At 40.5% G+C, this 21,621-nt stretch overlaps 1 protein-coding gene across 2 annotated transcripts in view; it reads right to left on the reverse strand.

Annotated features, from left to right (window-relative positions):
• The window catches only part of COL5A1 (collagen type V alpha 1 chain), a 298,677-nt gene that overhangs the window by 66,345 nt on the left and 210,711 nt on the right, over positions 1–21,621 (reverse strand). For both annotated transcript variants that reach the window (XM_089684686.1, XM_089684685.1), the window contains exons 30-34: positions 13,587–13,694; positions 3,594–3,647; positions 2,948–3,001; positions 1,893–1,937; positions 1,741–1,794 (exon numbers count right to left, since the gene is read on the reverse strand). In XM_089684686.1, coding sequence (XP_089540812.1) covers positions 1,741–1,794; positions 1,893–1,937; positions 2,948–3,001; positions 3,594–3,647; positions 13,587–13,694 — 315 coding nt within the window. The remainder of the gene's footprint in view (positions 1–1,740; positions 1,795–1,892; positions 1,938–2,947; positions 3,002–3,593; positions 3,648–13,586; positions 13,695–21,621) is intronic.

Raw genomic sequence — 21,621 nt, forward strand, 5'->3', positions numbered from 1 at the left:
ATGGTATGTTCAGGGAGATGAGCAGTGTTAGTTTTCTGCCACACATAGGGTTTTACTTTTAGGCCAAAAAATTTAATTTTGGTCTCATCTGACCAGAGCCCCTTCTTCCACATGTTTGCTGTGTCCTCCACATGGCTTTTCGCAAACTGCAAACAGGACTTCTAATAGCTTTATTTCAACAATGGCTTTCTTCTTTGCTCACTTCCATAAAGGCCAGATTTGTGGAGTGCACAACTAATAGTTGTCCTGTGGACAGATTCTCCCACCTGAGCTGTGGATCTCTGCAGCTCCTCCAGTGTTACCATGGGCCTCTTGGCTGCTTCTCTTGATTAATGCTCTCCTTGCCCAGCCTGTCAGTTTAGATGGATGGCCATGTCTTGGTAGGTTTGCAGTTGTGACATACTCTTTCCATTTTCGAATGATGGATTGAACAGTGCTCTGTGAGATGTTCAAAGCTTGGGATATTTTTTTTATAACCTAACCCTGCGTTAAACTTCTGTACAACTTTATCTCTGACCTGTCTGGTGTGTTCCTTGGTCTTCGTGATGCTGTTTGTTCACTAATGTTCTCTAACAAACAACTGAGGGCTTCAAAGAACAACTTTATTTATATTGCGATTAAGTGGCACACAGGTGGACTCTATTTACTAATTAGGTGACTTCCAAAGGCAAATCGTTCCACTAGATTTTAGTTAGGTGTATCAGAGTAAAGGGGGCTGAATACAAATGCAAGCCACACTTTTCAGATATATATTTGCAAAACATTTTGAAAACCGTTTCTCATTTTCCTTCCACTTACAACTATGTGCCACTTTGTATTGGTCTATCATATAAAATCTCAATAAAATACATTTACGCTTTTGATTGTAACATGACAACATGTGGAACATTTCAAGGGGTATGAATACTTTTTCAAGGCACTGTACATATATTTTTTTGGACTATGAATTTTCAAGACATTTCAGTTTGAACAGCGGGTGAGTACCATGTGTGCTCAGGGAAAGGACACGTGGTGGAGTGTGTTCTCGAATGACCACTGAACACCTAGTTTGGACACGTTTTCTCAGCTGCAACACTTTGCCAGTGTTCCAATATAGTCAAAATAATCCAATAAAGCACACTCTTATTGGATTACTTGCACTTTGGATTTAGTTTTAATACTCACTATTGGACTGTTTTATTTCTGATATGATTTGTTTGATGAAGGATCATTTGCATGTTTATTGGATTATTTTCTCTTTGAATCTAGTTTCATTTAGTAATTGTATGAATTTAATATTCACTATTGTATTATATATATATTTTTTTTATTTATTTTTTATATTATTTGATTGAATAAGGACAAAAGATTTTATACTGTTACTTTTTCACATGATTAATAGGTTCACATGTAATTGATCACACTTTTTATATATAGATTGGTCCTTAGAGAGCGCAGTTACATTTTACAATTGTGAATAACAGACTATTTCTCTTGAAGTAACTGTAGCCCATATACTACTTGGATTTATATTTAATCCAGTTGGTGCAGATGCCTACTAATTATCATCTGCTGCAATTGCCCCAAATGCTACCTGGCCCCTGCAAGATCCTTCAAGACCCATTACTTATTCTATGACTAGCCTCAGACAGCCAAGCTGGGCACAAAAATGCAGAGGTATTCCTGCACTCTCCAAAATGAATGGCCAATTTGTAAATTGAAGGCCAAATTACTTTACTATACAGTGCAAATTATTCTTACCTTGGGGCCTGGCTTTCCTGTCGTACCCCTTGGACCTCTTTCACCACGTGGACCCTGAAGAGAACACACAACAATAGATTGGTACTGCTGAACTGATATCACACATAATCATAAGTGTACAAACTACTCTATGAAAAAGGGATGTATCTTACCGTTGGACCTCGTTGCCCCCTTGGACCTGGTTTGCCAGGGGTTCCCTGAAGGAAAAAGAGGCACACTGATATAACAAAATCCATGTGAAGCAAATTATGTACAACTACGCTATATCAAAGTGATAAGAATATTTACATTTTTTTATCTCAAATTGTAGTTACTTTGAAATATATGATTGTCATCTATTGCATACTATATGCACACACATACACAGTACACTGGCAAACATATACACTCAGTGGCATATTGCTTGATGCTCAGTCTTGCTGCGGTCAATCAAGGACAGGCTTTGGAGAATCTTAAATTCAGCAGCCTCTCTTGTGTGAACATCTTTTCAAGACATTTGCTAGTCTCCCAGGGATAATATTAAATCAGTGACATTCAATAGTAATTCCTGATGGGTTTTCCCAGCTCAGCGCATTACTATATATTGGATTTATTCTGTCAGATTTTGCTAGCCGAGATCCAGAGGACAGAGAATGTATGTAAAATTCTCTGTTCAGAAACTCAGAATGGAACTTGGTCGATGACAGAGGAATAATTCTGCCTACTTACAGTGCACAATCTACATTGCTTTTAAGCTTAGAAATGTGGACTTAGTAGGAGTAAGTGTCCATTGGAATAGTTCAGCATGTGGTCTTGCTGCCTTGGCTGAACTCCCATGATGCTTACCCAGCTCATAACACCAATAGAAAATACAAGTAAAATACATCCAAAAAGCACTAGCACCAGTGTAGCTTGTACATCAAGCAGATCAAAGGACAAACTTTCATGTAATCACCAGTAAAGATGATCAGGTAAATATTATTTTAGTGTAACAAAACTACAGAGTCAGCATTGCAGAGAAAAATCATGACCATTCTTTGTTTGGTTAAGCAATAAATGCATTTGCTGCACTTAAATGGTCAAAATAATGGTAGTTTGTTAAATTCACAAAGAAGTCCAACACTTTGAAACACTTTTAAATGTTTTGCAGCCCTACATTTCTTACTCCTTCATGTAACACAGACAAGAAATATAAAATATGAAACACAGGGCGGCATTGCCAACTTACTCTTGTGCCTTTCTCGCCATTCGCTCCAGGGAATCCTGGGAAACCGATGGAACCCTTCGTGCAACAACAGAACAAGAAATTATTTGCAGCTTAAAAGAGAAAAATAGCCCCAGTACATAGTTCAACGCTGAGAAGCTTTCATAGGTGATTTAGATACAGACCAGAAACACTGAGCCTTGGTAGGTAAATAAACAAAACATTATTGTTTGATTTTACCATAGAAGACTACAATCCTGGCACACACATTAGTGAATCCATGTCGATATACATTTGTCAGCCAATCAAATGTGATGGGTTAGTGCACTTTGCCATTTAAAAAAAAATTGTGTGCCAAATCACAGAGAATATACAAAAACATTTTTTAAATATGCTAAAACTGTATTTTTAACTATGAATGAAGTGGGAGAGAGCTAGATCCTCTGTTAAGTTTTTATTGCTGATAAAAACTTTACTGGGGCAGAAGTAAGGGAAAATCTTCCCAGTCACAGTTGTTAATAGAACTTGACAGAGGATTTAAACCTTTCCTACGCCATCCAAAACTAAAAATTTAGCTTTGGCTGGAGCTTCACTTTCATGGTAATTAGAAACATTTTGTTGCCGATATGACAGACAGCTATGGCACTGTTTTTGAGTTGTGCAAATATACCTTTGGACCTTGTCTTCCTGGATATCCGGGCAATCCTGGAACACCAAGTTTTCCCTGAAAAGGACAAAGATGAGTTAAATCACTTCTAATCAGAGGTTGTAGTTCAAAGTTTGTAGTAAATAGTGTGGTTGAAATAGCATTCCAAACCTGACAACACATACAAATTTATGACAAAGTCAAAAAATTTTATTAGAACTTTCTTCGACAAACACAGAATACAGCAGAGACTGCAGTGTCCATCCATTCATGTGTCATATGCTTCACTGGTGTTTCCTCCAATGGGTTCCCTTCTGATTTAGCATTTAATACATTCCCAAAATGGAGATGTCAAATTATTGAATACTTTACCAGCTTTTCTCTGTGCAACCTCCCATTGTTAAATAACACATGCACTCAACTGGCAAAGATATTGCAATATGTCTGGTATTGTATGCAGAACTGTTCTTGTATGAAAGTCTCAGCATCACAAATGTCTGCACCTAGAACATCAGCAGAAAAAGTACTCGCACTTTAAGCTGGCCATGCACTTAAGGAATTTAATTCAAACGTTTTGTTTTCTGGAACATTCGTTCCATTTTCTAATGGATAATGGAGTAAATTCAATGTTTCTTTTCAACCATAATGACGAAAAAATTCAAGAGCAGGACAGAAAAATTTTCTTGAACGAACAAAATTCTAACTGTGAATGTGGTTTTCTTTTTGGGAAAACTCATATTGTAACAAAATCTATTTAATATGTCTGGAATTACATACAAATAGCAGATCTGGTTGAGGTTTTAAGGGATTTCGTCCAAAATGAGTTGATTCAATTGTGGCAAGAAAGAACATTCTAAGAATGTTCTGATGATAATGTGTCTGGCTTTACACTTACCTCACCAGAAATAATAATTAAGAACTCCCAAAAAAGAGACAGCAAATTACCAACCTTCAACATACCCTAAGATGTTCACAGTGTTTTGTATTTTGCAGTCAACATGATGTATATTGTTATACTGACATCAGTGGTAAAAACAATACTCTCGTATACAAAATATAACACAATAAAAACCTTGCCTCCTCTGTAAAATGTGGCAAATTTTAAACAGCAAAAAAGCCTGCTAAAAACTTTACATTAGAATAAAGCAATCCTTTTTTCATGGATTGACAAATGCAATCCAAATATACCTTGAACATGCCTTTGTTTTTAGGTTAACAATGTAGAGACTCAATAGGCCAGAAAAAAATGCCCAGACCGCACACATGGATTATGTATGCACAGATTATGTACAAAAATGCTTTTACTTGTCCGGTATTAAGAAATGACCCTGTGCATCAGCTGATTTTTCCATATTTTTACTGTCCCACCTCTTGGAAATGGCACAATTTCATTCTAAACATCTCCTAGCTTGTACTGTAGGTAAAATAGAATTATGGACTTACTTGTAAAGTCCTTTTCCATAACAGGAATAGCTAATTCTTATATCAATGGGTTATACTTGATCTCTAGGTGAGTGAACACTGGCAAAGGCACAGCTGAAAACCCAGCCAAGTATAACTCCTCCAACTACCATTTTGCCTTTAGTTTTGTAGCACGCAAAGCAGGAGTGATCATAGACATGGGGCGAGGACCCTGTGTCCTGGATTGTACTTCAAGAAAAGGATTTTACAGGAATGCCAAACACTTATTTTCTTCATTGTATATCACAGGGCATCCAAACGAAATATCATGAAGGGTGGGCAACACAGCAAACAACTGGACAAAGAATCCCAACAAGAAAAAATAGAACAAGACCCAGATCACATGACCAACTGAAGAATTTTTCAGGACCTGGGCTTCAACAGCCAAGCTGTTACAGTCAGTGACCATGAAGCAGGATGCTACACAGATCCCTGAGACAGAAGATCCGGACAATCTACTGGGGCCCATGCAGAGTCTGTCAGGAGTTAGATTGTGTCCAAGTATCAGATGCTCCTGGGCCAATTGGGTACTACAAAAATCAGCAGAATGATTTCAAAGAGCTTGAAAGGCAGGAAGGCGTAAATCAAGTGGAACTGATCTCACAGAGACACCAGAGCATCCATTTTGAAGGCCCAGAATTTCTTTTCCTGGCAAAAAAACTGTCATTTAAGGTAACTAAAACTAGGTACAGTGCTAAACCACAACATAAAAATATTAAAATTGCTTATAAATCCTCCTCCTATCCTTTTAAATAATAAAGTGCTAGTGCTATAGCCGATACATCAATGAATAGTGCTATAAATAATCCAAAGCATAAACTAAGAATTCTGCTATAAACCAATAATAAATGTCCTTCCAAAGTCCTATATATATGAAAGTGCTGATGCTGTAAACAATATACTGTGATCAGTCCTCTCTGCGAACCAATAAAGTGCTTTTTCAAATGTCTGTGCTTGCTGTTCTTTCTTTCCTCCACACCTGTGACCCACAACAACTACAGTCCTCTGTGCCAACCAAGAAAGTGCTTTTCCAAATGTCTATGCTTGCTAGTCTGTATTTCCTCCACGCCTATGACACACAACAACCACAATCCTCTGTGCCAACCAAGAAAATGCTTTTCCAAATGTATGTGCTTGTTAGTCTTCATTTTCTTCACACCTGTGACCCACAAAAACCATGAAGTGCCTATGCTTATTCACCACTCCCCTTGTGAGTAGCACATACCAAATAATGGTGACCCCTTTACATAGGCTTTCCTTCCACCAGACATCCTCCTCATATACTCCTCTGGGGGTACTTTCACACCACCGCTTCCACTTTCAGTCCTACTTGGGTTCAAGAGATCAAAGAGGAGCCAGGATCCATATGCTGATACAGCCTCTGTGATATAGAGTGGCTACTTCACTTCCTCATCAAAATGGCCACGGACTCCACCAGCTAGAAGCGACATCAGAGGAAGTGACGTTAAGAGTGCAGAAAGCACTTTATTGCTTTGCACAGAGGACTAATCACAATATATTGTTTACAGCAACGGGACTTTGAGAGGACATTTTTTAATGGTTTATTACTCAATTTCTTGTTTACACTGTGGATTGTTTATAGCACAATTTATTGCCATATTGGAAATAGCACTAGCACGTTATGATTTAAAGGGATAGAATGAGGATTTACAAACAATTTACATTTTTTTTTGTTGCTGTTTAGCGCTGCACCGATTTATTCACCTTAACTTGCATCTCCACTGTCTCCCCTCATGTTTGCTGTTGAACCTGGAGTCCAGGAAGTCCAGTCCATTGAATATTGGCTTACAGTGTCTGCGCCAGCTGCTCCTTTGGGAATAGGTCATCCAGATAACCTGAAATGGGAATCCCCTGTGCCCAGAACCAGGGCCAAAACTTGGTGGTGAAAACCCAGAGTGCTGTGGACAAGCCAAAGGGTTGGCCTACAAACTGAAAATGCCACTCGCCACCACAAACCACAGATAACACTTGAGAGATTGAAACACAGGAATGTGCAGATAGGCTTCCTTAATATCTACCAAGGTTGGAAAATTCCTGGACAAGGAAAGGAAACACCATACGAAATAATGAGACTCCACATGAAACTTTCACATGCAAAGGAACTTGTTGGGAATTCAGATCCAAAATGGGATGCACACCCCCTTTTGGCTGGGGCCAGAGCAGGGGTAATGCCCCCTGAAAAAGAAGCTGCAGGGTAGCCAGAAAGTCTGCTTTTAATCAGGGAGCAGTAGGCACATTGGAGGGCATGAAGCGAGGAGTAGGAAATGCATGAAACTCCAACTTGTAGTCTCTGGACACAATGCTCTGACGTAGAACCCTAGAAGGGACAAAATGAACTCTTTTTTTAGCTCTTACTGAAGATGTAGATCCTGCCCTACTTGTTTTCTTCTTCAGAGGCAATGGGGTACTCTTACCCCCAGTAATCTTTTGGATAAAAATATCTAAATCATTACCTAACAGACTTTCACCCTCAAAGGACATCTGTGCAAGATATTTTTTCAGTAGAGCTAAGCTAACCAACACTTGAGTGATAGGATATGTTCCATATTCCTTCTACAGAAGCTCTAGGTACAAAGGCACCAGCCCTAAGGGACTCAAGCTCCAAGCCATGTGCTTGGCCTAGAGCAGCAGTGTCTAGCAAACCCCCCATCGCAACAATAGGAGGCTGTTTGGCTGTACCCAGCAGGAGAAGAAACTCCTTAAATATTTCAAGCCTCTTGTACACGAGGTTCTTAAACACTGCAACAACATTTATGGGAATTGTCAGTGTATTGTTTATGTTTGAGAAAGCAGGATCTACAGCTTAAAATGTAATTTTTTTTTCAGAATTCTTCTCATGGGGTATTGCTGTGCAAACTGTTTCAGAGGAACAAAAACCTTCTCTGGATGTGCCATATCTTCATAAAAGGACCTCTTGCATATGAGAGGAAGAGAGGAGGAAAGGTATTTGAAGCTTTGGGAGCTTTTCAAGATTCTAAACCAGAGACCTTGAAAAGGCTGACTCAGGTTTTTGCATTTTTACATTTTTGATCACCACATCAGGGAGTGCCCCAACCTTACGTTTGAAGGCTGGAAGTATGCCAGAAGATGGGGTGTCCTCTTGCAAGGATTAAGCTGAGAAGGATGAAGCCTCCTGTCTCGATTTCTCTTCTTCCTTGAAGGCCTGCTAGGCTGATACAGGAAACTCCAGGAAGAATTTGGCAGAGTGCACTTGTAGCTCTTATTCTTCACATTCACCCAAATATCAGCCACCTGTTTCATGATAAGACATAGCAGCAGAGAGTTTCATCCTTAGACACAAGGGAAACTGAGGAAGGTGCCCCAGACTGAGTAAGGGAAAACGCATAAACTGACAGGGACTGTACATGACAGCCAATAAGAGGACTAAAGCTGACAGAGCTCACATAGGAACCCCAGTACTTTCTCCAGCCATTTTCCACCTCAGTGAGCATAGATTCCAAAGTGTCTATCCCCTTGTGTCTAAGGTCCATCATGTGCTAAATGCCAGTAACCCAAAGGAGTTACTCATGACCTAGACTTGAGTAAATAGAGCAGTAGCCTTGCTGTATCCACAAAGGTGAAGGCTGTGGAGTCTGGTGGCACCCAAAACACCTGAGCTATACACACTGCTGAAATTGTAGGAAGCTGAGTGGTGTCTGTGCTGATCGGTGGCTCAGTAGGAAGCATCCAAGGTAATGCATGCTCAAAACAAACCAGTGGGACGGTCTGCACATATATGGCCAAGGACCAGCTCCTGAAAGAGCAAAGAGCCCAGAGAAACGCTGCACATTTTAAAATCCCATGGTGCCCTCTTGGCCCATGACCTCCTGCAGCTCTGGGAGCAATAGCATTATGGGGCGCCTCAGTCAGAGGCATTTACCAGTCAGGCATATTCAGATGCAGAGCTACAGGGTCCCAGGACCGAGCTCAATCTTCTCCTTTCGAAGGTCAGTCATACCTGCTTTCCCTCAGTTAGCCAGTCTAACTGGCTGTCCTGCTCTTCTCTCCTCTAGGGTCTGGGTACAGTCCCTTGGGAGAGGCAACTAGTCCAGATAGATTCTGCTGAATGAGGACCGCTCGGAAAGCAACTGGACACCAGAAAAAAGCTTGCTAAAGATCAAAGTAGGAACCAGTCAAAGATAAAGAAGGTTGTGCTTAGACAATGGAAGCATGTTTAATACCTAAAGACAATAGCGTAAGGCATAATGGTAGTGGTGGAGTAAAGCAGGCCTAGGTTTTCAGCTTTTTTTTGCTAATCACCTGGAATAGGAACATAACCCAATCATCTAAGAACTGGCCAATCCTATATCCTGTGACATATGATTAAATATTCATGATTGTGAATATTATACAGGCTAATACAGCACCAGCAGTGCAGCACCTAAATCCCCCACCAAAAAAACTTAGTTAACGTAAGGTTATGTTATGAAGGCCTCCTGATCCACTAGTAATTGTCAGATTGTACAGTATGTAAGCAGGCAAAACCTGCACTGGGACATTATATTAGGTGAAGAATATTTAAGCCAGCTTCTGAAAAAATTCATCACTGAATTATATAAAACCTATACTGTAGATACTAGTATTTAAGTTGACTAGATTATGTGTATTGATGTGATAGTGATAGGTTGCCTTCAGGTTTACAGCTGAGGATAATGTCAGAGCTAGTTTTTCAGGTGTGATTAATTTCATTTTTGCAATATATTAGTTTATGTTGTGTTAAAGTGTGGGCAACACATTTTTATTTTGGATAAAATAGGAAGGATTAGAACCCTCATAAGCAGGGCTGGGCTGAGGAATTGAAAGAAGAGACATCAGCCTTGGGGACTGTGCTGTGGGGGAAGGGGGGGTGTAACTGGGTCAGGAGCCTCTCTTGCCTGTGCATGGCCCACCTATGTCCTTCACTACGTAGAACTGTGCTATCCAGCTGAGAGATCAGAGAAACCATATCTCCTTTTGTGTTATAGCTTTCATTCATGATTTACTGTTATGTGTAAATTTAAGAAAAAATATTTTATTTTTGTTTTAGTAACATTTTAGCCCAATATTAGCTCTTAGGGCTCAGTTGCCTACCACACCAGTGGGGCATATACCATTTCTGGCAGCGCACTGCAATGCACATTAGTTGGCTGCCACACACCGCAATGCACATCTGTCAGCTAGGTGCGGTGGGATTCAAGGACATATAACATGCCTTCCAATAATGCATGCGTTAACGCAAACCAACAGTATGCAAACTTTTTACCTTTGCTGTCATTTGTGTTTGCAGCAACAAATAAAAAAAATTATTTGCACTAGAAACATGCTTCTTGTGCCTTTACAAAAGGACACAATGCAGAATAACATTTGTAATTAACCGTAATTAGTTTTTTAAACCCTAAACTGTATAGTTCAGAATTTACCCTTATGATTATTCTTTTAACCACTTGACCTTCAGAAGGTTTTACCCCCTTCATGACCCGGGCATTTTTTTTTATTCAGCACTGTGCTATTTAACTGGCAACTGCTTAGTCATGAAACACTGTTCTCAAATTAAATTTAAACCATTTTTTTTCACACAAATAGAACTTTCTCTTGGTTGTATTTGATCACCACTGTTTTTTTTTTATTTTACAAAACAATATATCTACTTTCTGTTATAAAAGATAGCCAATGAAATAAAATGTCTTCATACATGTAGGCCAAAATGTATTCTGCTACATGTATTTGATTAAAAAAAAATAAATCCCAATAAGTGTGTATTAATTGGTTTATGTGAAAGTTATAGCATCTACAAACTATGGTATATATACACTGGAATTTACACAGCTATAGACGCTTTACTAGTAATAGCGATGATCAGCGACTTATAGTGTGATTGTGATAGTGTGGAAGGCAATCTGGCGCTAACAAACACTGGCTGGGAGGTACACTATCTTACGTTGACATTGCTATTGACACTAATACAGGGGATCAGTGATAATACTGTACACTGTATTAATGACACTGGCTGGGAAGGTGTTACTATCAAGGGGCAGTGAATGGGTTAACTGTGTGCCTTCCAAGTGTAATGTGTGCTACTTTTACTCACAGATCATGCTGCTTTTTCTCCCTTAATTCAGAGTTGATTTCAGGGAGAAGAAACAGCCAGGTGGCTGTCTGTGTACAGAGTTCTGTGTGTTTGTAAACACAGACCTCTGTGCTGTGATTGCCCACAGCCGATCATCAGATATAGAGCCAAAATCATTGGCTGCAACCTGCTGACCTGCAACTTTTCTTCCATGCAGTGACTACTCTTCTACATTCCCCTGAATAGTTAGTAGGCACAGTTTGACTCCACTGGTGTTTTTTGGACTGCAATGTGACGTGGTGCTGTCTGCGGTCACATGACGTAAATCCTCACTGAAGCATTGCCTTCCCTATTCTAATAGCTTGTTGCCTCTCTAATCCTACCCTTCACCCAATAACCTGCCAGTTGTATGTAAAGCACTCAAGGCATTTGATACCCAGCAGTAGCTCCTCTTCATGGAGCCTGTTAGCACAGCACTTGCCGACATGAAATGACCCTCTATGGGAAAATAGCAAAGAGTGTTAGGTGATGTAGCTCCCATAATAGCTTAGTGGGCTCCCAGAAGCTGAAACACAGATTAAACCCACCTACTGCACCCTTTCACCCTACATTCACGCAGTGAAAGTGCTGGCCAGAGGTTTGGAATACCTTTTTCTCAAAATTAACACAGGTGAGTTAATTGATCTGCACAGAGCTGGTGTATATGTAACCTTCATTTGAGAAGGGTAGACTTCAGTGGTACTTTAAGACAGGAATCCCCTCACTTTGGAGGTTTTTTAGCATTTCCTGCTCTGTTCAAGACTTACTCGACTTCAGATGTGATTTGGGAATTGAAATCGCATTTAATGAATGTGAATGTCAGTGACTTAAATTTTGCGATTTCTAAAGTAGTTCTTGCATTACTTTTTCTGCTATTTTGATGCGATTTCACATACATAGAATATAATGGAAATTGTACTGCAGATTGCAAGAAATCGTTGAAAATCTTTTCAAGTACCAATAAAGTCTTCAGAAATCGCACCTGAAATCATGCTGAAATTGCACACAAATTGTGCGGTTTTAAATCGCAGCGATGTGACCGGAGACTTACTATGGATGTACTTTAAATACATTTTGTTGTGGTGTTTTGATTCCTGCAATTGTTTTTCTCCAAAATGCCAAGCTATTTTATCTTAACTAATTGCAACTTTTGCAGAGAGTCTGGACTGCTCTATGTTGGGGGAAATCCCTTTTACCTTCCCTGAGTTAATTTCATTAGTGATAATGTCTGCTCAATGGATAGATGCACTCAGATGAAGCCATCCTCCAACTACTGTCTTGTAACTAGAGCAAGCCTTACAGAGAATCATACTAACAATATGGATGGAAAACCATTTATAGAATAAAAATCCCCCCATTGACATAAAAGAAGTACGTAAACAACCACATATCTACATTAACAATCAGATTTTCTTCTGGAGTTACAAGACAGAAGAAAATGCAAATATCCCATCACTGCTATAATTGCACATTTTCCAGTCTGCACCCGTCTAGCTGTCAGAAGAAAAGCGCTATGAGCAGGAAGTGAATAAGCAATGGATCTCTACCTCTGAAGTTCTCATTATAATGCAACTATGAGGAGCAAATGCTTACTTCAAAAATCCTGCCAAATAGTGAAAGGGGAGTGTGCATGCGAGCCAATTATTGTATCAGCTTTTCTCCTCAGGTCTGTGTTCTGCGCCAGGCATATGTTAGTCATAGAAAATATTTTTAATGATCTGGTAAGAGCTTCACCTTGCCTTCCCACCATTACCTACGTACATGCAATTATAAAATTTCCCTCCATCACTCTGACACTCCTCAACCCTTCCGCTCGTTTGTCAGATTTTAAGCTTAGTAAAGATTCTCCCACTTAAATGGACGAAATAAATTGTTAGGATTTAATAAAAAAAAGTTGTTTAACATCATCCTCTGACCTCTCATAAAGAAAAAAAATGCCATTACCTTCATGTGTGGCAGAGGCAAGGCTAGAACAATGACTGTCTACAGAATTATGGTGTATATCTTTCATTTTCCAAGACGAGCTCAAGGGCAACTGAAACTGAACAGCTAAATACACAGTTGAAACACATATGCTGGAAATGTGTTATCTGGCTTAAGGTTTGTATAGTAATGTCTATAACCCTCCTCACTGCTACAGTATGTGGCTGCATAATATAGGAACAAGACAAGTGCAATGCCTCTTCTATTTGCTCTCTAACTATTCACGAACTTCCCACCACCCTTCCTCCACCTATCACCTTGTACGACAGCCACTCCCTACTACAATCCCAATTTTCAAATAATCATAGTAGCTGAAATAAGATGTAATGACTGTTGATGATCTACATAAATGAACAACAAGCACATTTTCACATATTTTCTGACATTCTTTAATGTTTAATTCATGAGGTCCTCTGTTTAGCTACTCTGCCTTCCTTAAATCCCCAATGCTTCTCAAAAGACCTTACCTTTTCACCTGCTGGTCCGAGTGGGCCATTTTCTCCAGAAGGACCACTGCGCCCCTTTGGACCCTCAGGGCCATCTTCACCTCTGGGACCATTTGCACCAAGTTCACCCTAGTGGAACAGAGATATATATATATATATATAAGGAATATATTGCACAGAAGGTTTATAGTTAACATCAGGTTCAGCCTCACTGCTAAAGGACTACCATGCAACTATCTGGTTACAGTGACTGTAATCAGACACCATTCCCTGGTGACACAATACTAGTGAACAAAAAAAAACACTTTTTCGGGTTGTATTCATACACCTCTGTATACATTGAACACACAAACAACATTGATCAGTATTATAGAGGTGATCCTTTTTCCACCTTTTCAAGTGTTGCATTGAGGAAAGGAGCCACTGGGGTTGACTTAACAAAGTAGTGTATTTTCACTTTTCAAAGAGAATTTTCACTTAGCCTAGTAGGGTAGGCCATAGACTATGCGATTTTATAACCCGAGGTTGCAGGAATTAAATCACTAAATTCCCCCATACACACTGTCAGCTATAGCCGCTGGCAATAATTGCATGAAAAAGCCCATATGTTAGTTGTACAACAATCGAATTGGGTACAATCAGTCTGCCCGTAGGTGGTTCAACTCTCGGCCAGTCCCTTCTGAACCGGCCAAGATTCGAAACATCTATGGCTGGCTTAAGTGAGGTGTCTGATCGCTCAGTTCTCACCCTTAGATCCGGCGGGGGCAGCATTGGATTGATGCTGCATCCACCTAGGTAAATATGATTTAATTAAAAAAAATTACTTTTAAATTTGCACAGAATATCCAAATAAGTCAGCACAGTTTCACCTCATTCACTAATCAAAGTGAATGTTCATTTTGCAAAATGATTAGTAAATGAGGTGAAGCTATTCTAACTTCAATCGTTCAATCATGCAAGCAAATGTCCTTTTATTTTCTTTATTTTCCTTGCACATGATTGACTATTCAAAGTAAAATAGGCTAAGAAAAAAAGCATTTGTAGAAGTAAAAATTCACTTTGCAACCTGAGCATGCTCTACTCCAAAAGCAGTTTGACTTACCTTATTCCTCACTCTGCAAGCTTACTCCCAAATGCATGACTAGTCCCCGAAAGCAGCTTATCTTTCCTTCTTTCACAGGTACTCTGAGGTCATCATGTAGAAATGACCAGCAGTCCTACATTGTGAGAATGCCAAAGACCCACCCACAACCTGAAGCATCGGCAAGCAAGCAAATGTCCTTTTATTTTCTTTATTTTCCTTGCACATGATTGACTATTCAAAGTAAAATAGGCTAAGAAAAAAAGCATTTGTAGAAGTAAAAATTCACTTTGCAACCTGAGCATGCTCTACTCCAAAAGCAGTTTGACTTACCTTATTCCTCACTCTGCAAGCTTACTCCCAAATGCATGACTAGTCCCCGAAAGCAGCTTATCTTTCCTTCTTTCACAGGTACTCTGAGGTCATCATGTAGAAATGACCAGCAGTCCTACATTGTGAGAATGCCAAAGACCCACCCACAACCTGAAGCATCGGAAAGAAGAGAAGAGGGCCAGTTGCCGGGACAGCCAGACATATAGTAAGTATAGCACAGGGATCCTCACGGCAAGGGTAACTTTTATATAATCTTTATTTATGATTTTCAAATACAGAAAGAGAAAAAGGCACACGTAGCATTTGTCAGTTCTGTGAATTCGGTAAAGGCACTTAGTACAGCACTTGAAAGAGTCACAATCACAGTTGCTAGAAAACAAAATATACTGCACACCCTGTGCCTGGGATATGTATTGGGGAACCAACAGCCCCAAAAAGTAATATATGTACATACCTAATGGGCCAAAGTGAGAACAACAAACATATCTTATCTGTACGTTCTTTGCTGTACCACCATGTCTGTATTTTGGGCAGTAAAGCTGTGAGGTACCTCCCTGTGGTGGCTGGTTATCAAAATGTACCAACTAAGTCACCTCAGAGAGACAGCCAGTAGATTATCTGAATCAGAGTGTACCAGTAAATGTCAACAAATGTATAAATAAAGATAAATAGGGGGAATAAAAAATAAAAGAAGGGAAGGGGAAAAGGACGCTGACAAGACTAAAAGTCACATAATCTTCCACCACATCCAGTCCCGGTGGGCTGGAAATACAGGCCCCCAGAAGATACAGTATTGGTTAGGAAAGGTCAAAAATTCAGGTTCATTGGTTCACCTGGACAAGTTGCTGGAAGGATGGATTGGCTTAAGCTAGTAAGGCAATGTCAAGGCTAGAGGGGGTCGCGTTTGACTCAGTGGTATACTGCTGCTGCCATGGCACCCAGATGGATTCAAAGCAGTCTCCCATTCCCTTGCATTTGGCTATCCACCCCTTTTTAATCTCAGTCACCTTCTTGATCCAGTCCCCACGACTAGGAGCATGAGTGCTCTTCCAATGAATCAGAAGCTCGGCTGCATTAAGCAAACGAGGAAGAGTGCTATGTTTATAGTAAGCTAGTGGAATTGTGGGGACATGGAGCAAGAAGTGAGGCGATGAGAGAAGAAGGTCCACTTTCAGAATCTCAGTTATGTGGTCCCATATGTCTTCCCAAAAGGGTCTGATCCTGGGACATTCCCACCACAAATGAAGGAGAGTACCCTTCTGGCCGCAACCTCTCCAACAAAGGTCAGTAGTGGAGGGATAGATCCAGATAAGAGCTACATGTACTCAATACCAGATGGTCAACAAGCTATTATTTTCTTGTGTTTTTGTGTCTATAGAGTTAGAGTGAGTCAGGCGGTATAGGTGTTGCAGTTGCTCTTCAGTAAACTCACACTGTAGGTTGCATTCCCACTCCCCAATAACACTCGGTTTAGATTGAAAGTAGTAACTTGTATAGAACCAAGATCATATGTGGGGTAGGGTCATGAGCGGCCCATAGGCATTCAAATGCTGTTTAAGTGGACCTAGTCCAAGAATGGAGTCCCTGGGAGTAGAAAAAAAGGCATAACTGACAGTAACACCATAAATCTAGGGGACGAGGTCATATAGTTCCCTAAGAGAAGCCAGCGAAACCAAAGTGTCTCCTTCTATAAATTTGGCAAGGCTAACAACCCCATCCTAAGCCCAGGATTCAAGAACGGTCAAGCTCTCCCCAGGTGGCCTCCCTCCAGAGCCAGTGGGGACACCTGGGGTGCCAGCGACAAGGAGCTGTTCAGCTTATCTCAGACCTTAAGGGTATGGGTAGTCAAGGGAGATGCCCAATCAGAGAGTCCTCTATCTCCCAAACTCACCCAAGGTGCATATGATAGGTTACGACCTGCCAGTGTTTTATATAGAGGGACCCAGAGTTTTGAAGAAGACTGAAACTGCCAGTTTAAAGATCCACTGAAGTGCAACTGTTCTGTGGTGTAGTTTTATATCAAGTATGCCAAGACCTCCAAGCCATTTAGGTTTTTTTCAGTGTAGCCATAGCTATTTGTGGTCTTCTGCCATTGCAGAAAAATGCTGTGAACAGGTGTGGGAGCTCAAGGAAAAATAATTTAGGTAGGGGGATAAGTACCATCTGCTGGAAGATAGTACTTATCCCCCTTTTGATTTTTAACTAGAGTTCTGCTTCAAGTAAATTAACCCTATATTGTTCAGTTCTCAATTTCAAACAATCTTCAGATTCCCTCCCCTGACATGGGAACCAGATAAGGGGGTATCACCTTCCCTTAATTGCAAATTAAAGAGAAAAAAAGAGCAGGTGAGATTTCCTTGCAATGACTACAGCTGGTCAGATCTAGGAGCTGGAACTGGGTATTTTGGCAATAAAGCCCCAGATAGATAAAATACATCAGTGTGTGATTTAGGGCCTCTATGGACTGAACAGTTTTTGATGCACTTTTGGTGTTTAACTACTTTCCCCCCAGGGCAATGCTGACATTTCTGTCAAACATGTACACTTTGATTAATTTTGGTAAGGATGCACTGATACCATTATTTTAAGGCTGAGTACAAGTATCAGCATCTCCAACAGGGAGCTCCTCCTGTCATCGTTGCATCTGCTGTCATCCCCTCTTAGCATCCTGTGTATGGAGCGATCCCTGCTCCGGAGAGAGTGCATGTGATGTATCTATGTCCGGCTCTGGGATCTCCAAACTCTCCTGGCTCTCTCCGTCTCTACTGAGTACACTGCACAGAGCAGCTTTGCCATTCTCACTGGCATACAGGACACGCCCACCTGGTGACACTTCGCTGCATGTTGTCACTCCTCCCATACAGAATGAGAAGCGAAAGGGTGTGAAGGGAGAGCCCTGGAGCATGCTGGGAACTAGATCTAATTTACATGACCACACCTAGGGCCTGTGTACTACGTGAAGAGTTGCGACCGCAGGCTGATGTGATCTGAGTCTGGGTTCTCACAGGAGCGGTGGGGGAAACTTTCATCTGATTTGGACATGAATGCGGTGCAATTCCTGTCTGAATCATATGCATTCTTTGCACTGCGATTTGAGCCCATTAGTTTTGTATGGGCTCAAATAGCACCGTAAAGGTATCATATTTGGGTATCGAAGCATTTCAACATGTCAGACTTTAAGACTGTGCACACCCATGGAAACTAAGATACATTACATTATCCATATGCAACACTTTAAAAGCCTTTACAGGTTATCAGTTTAGAGTTACACAGGAGATCTGGTGCACAGGTGGAAGAGGTGTTTAAAAAATGTTTATTTTATTTAATTTTTTACATTGATACTTTATCAACTTTATCGCTATCACAAGGAAAGAACAACATCCCTTGTGATAGCATGGGCCATGACAGGGCCTGTTTATGGAGATACCTGGATACTGTATATTAGACCCCATATCTCTCCTCAGGCCTCCAAAGCATCTGATCAAACTGAGATCGGTTTGATCAGAGGCTTTCACAAGCTGGTAACAGCTTGTAAACACAGAACCAAAACAGGAACTGACAAAATCTTTGTTGCTTCTGGTTTCTGACATTACAAAGGGAAAGGAACAACCTCAGTTCCTTTCACTCTGTCTTGGGTATCTCATGTTTCCAATCACGTTATTACCGGGCTCCTCGATGGGCGAGAGAGCCCGGTAAAGGCAATGGGGGGGCTCCTTTCTTCTTCCTGTAAAAGTGATCCAGCTGCTGTATAGCCCCTCAGATCACTTTTACATTGTAGGGAATTGCCAGCTTCAAAGATGTAAACATCATCCTGGCCAAGGCCGTATATAATGGCCAAAGAGTGGGAAGTGGTTAAAAAGCAGAACAAAAATACATGAAAAATATATCCATTTGTGTTTTTGATGCACTTTTGAGTCACATGTCTATGTTACATTGGTGCATGATTGGAATCAGGCAACCAAATGTATAAAAAATGCATATGCATATGCATTTTAAGGGCCGGATCACACCAGATGCAGTCCAGTAGGTTTTTTTCTGCATCAAAAACGCATGGAAAGGAGATTATATGGGTTTCAATGGCATAGTTCACACCTGTGCAGTCAGTACCAGTGCAGAGAAAAAGCAGAACATGCAGCACTTTTCTGCACAGTAGTGGAATGCAGCAAAATGCATCAAAAAAGCTTCGGAACACTTTAAAAATGTACTGGAATGCATTACAACAAAAAACAAACAGGAAACCTTGGGAAAAAAGAAAAACACAAAAGGAAACAAACACACTGGAACACACTGAAAACGCATAAAAAATGTGCAAGCAGAAATGCAGCCAGAGTGGGTTTTTGTGGTGTGAACTGTAAGCAAAAATGCTTCTGGAACGCACCAGTAGTTCGTTTTTGTGGTGTGAACTGGCCCTTACTGTATTTTTTCAATGAAGCAGTGTGAGAGGGCCCTTAGTCTGCCACCATCTACCTATAAATATCAAATTGTGACTGGACTGACCCTTGGAGTAAGGTAGAAGGTAATTAATTATTTACAAAACACAGATGAGCTTTATTGATCTCTACCACCCAGCGTGGCATTTAAGAGGGAAACAAATCATGATTTTTAAATTGCCCAGGTGACTTTCTGTGATTGGAAGGTCTTTAAACAGGATGATAATTAAATCTGCATTTTCACCTTTTAATTGTTGGTGTCTGTCTGCACAAATAATACACAAAATAATTAATTGCAAGAGCGAGTGGTGCGATATTACCATCGATTCTGCCAAGTCAAATAACATCTCCATGCAGTGCACAGGTTAAGGTGGGTTATCAGTTAATTAATTTATTGATTACACCGTTAGGCAGGTTGTGAGTGTACAAGTGAGACAAATCTTAGTCTGTTCTCTTCACTATTAAAGTGAACCTTTCATGACAGATACATGGACTAAAGAAACTGATGACCTGCCTAAAAATGCTAGCTGCTTGGCTGTCTCTGGCTTCATTTCATGCAAAGCTCCTGATCTACAATCTTGTTCTAAGTCATTGATTTAGGAGACAGAATATAGCAGGCAAATAACATTATGACAAAAGTTGACCAATAACAATCTACATTATGTATTTTCTCAGCACAGATATGATTTTTGTTTAATGCATACATGATGGGATTTTTTTTGTAATAATGGTGTGCTTTTCAGCTGCTAGTAATAACAATTGCCTTTATACGTTTATCTGCCCTTTATGTTGCAAGTGTGTGTGTTAATAAAAATTTTAATTTATTAGCTATCAGACAAATTTCAAACATACATATGGGCATATAGAATACTCACAACAAGTTTACAGTTAACTGTATCTCCAGGCAAAGTCTTTTTTTAGCTTTAGTTTAGGATAAAGTGGGTAAGGATTAGACCCTCACTAAAGTTTTTGTTTCTGTATCCTCACTGGAAAGGTTCACCACTCTGTACTGGTGACCATTGTCACTGAGAAAGAAAGTGACAGGAAATCAAAAATGTTTAGAGTTGACCCCAGAAAAAGTGACGAGGGGAAATGTCTTCCAGGGAAACTGTCTATTCCCCTCACTTTGGGAGATTTTCTCCTGTTGGGTCTCTGATGTGTGTATATGACCATGCTGGACTAGTGTATAGTCTGATACTGGTAGGAGTGACCTTGGTTGTGCTACCCTTCAGGTGGGTTTGTGACTAATGGAGGTGTGATGTGAGTGAGACTTGATAGGTCTCTGGCTGCTGCCTCTTTGAAAGCAATGGAAAGATGTTCTGCAGGGTAATTTTGGATGAGTGTAGAGGCATGCTCAGTATAAAAGTTCATCACACTTGTGGCTATAGTAAAGAATTTTATTGAAAAAGTTTGCAGGTGGTAGACAAATCTGACGCATTTTGGAGGAAACGCCTCCCTTTTCATCAGGCTGTTACGGTGGATGTGGCTAGAGGCAGACCTGGAACTGGTGAATTATGAGTATGTTTCTTTTGGTACTGTCAGATTGTGAAGTTGGGTCTGTCCTGTTGGGTCTTTGGTAGGGATCCACTGATACCAGTATCTGTGCCGATACTGAAACCAATACTTTGCAGTGCGAATTGCATCAACACAAAATTGTTTTGTGTTGATGCAATTTGCAAATTGCACCGCAAAGAAAAACATGTGATTTGAACAGGAATTTGGTGCGATTCCTGCCCAAATTGCATGCGGTTTCCCCACCTCTCCTGTCCTGTGTGAACCCAGGCTTGTCATAGCCTGAGTTCACACAGGAGCTGTGCAAGAAACATCCCTGCACCAATCCCTTGCTATTGCAGAAGGAAAGGCTGGGAATTTGAAATTCCTGTGGCTTTCTCTCCTCTCAGTGCAGGAATGACCGTATGGGCTAGATAGCTTCTGACTGGTCAGCATCATGACAGTGCTGACCAGTCAGAAGCCATCTAGCATTGTCATCCCTGCAAGGAGAGGAGTGGAAGCCACAAGAATTTAAAGTTCCCAGACCTGCAAAGCAGTTTTCTCTCCTCTCCTTGCAGAACTGACAGTATGGGCTGGATGGCTTCTGACTGATCAGCATCCGGATGTTGCTGACCATCAAAAGACGTCTAGCCCATACTGTCATCCCTGCACTAAGAAGAGATAAAACTGCAGGAATGTCAAATCCCCAGCTTTTCCTTCT

The sequence above is a fragment of the Staurois parvus genome, unplaced genomic scaffold (assembly GCF_062004578.1).
Source record: "Staurois parvus isolate SC_StPar_1 unplaced genomic scaffold, SC_StPar_1.0 ptg000352l, whole genome shotgun sequence".
In the NCBI taxonomy this organism is placed as follows: domain Eukaryota; kingdom Metazoa; phylum Chordata; class Amphibia; order Anura; family Ranidae; genus Staurois; species Staurois parvus.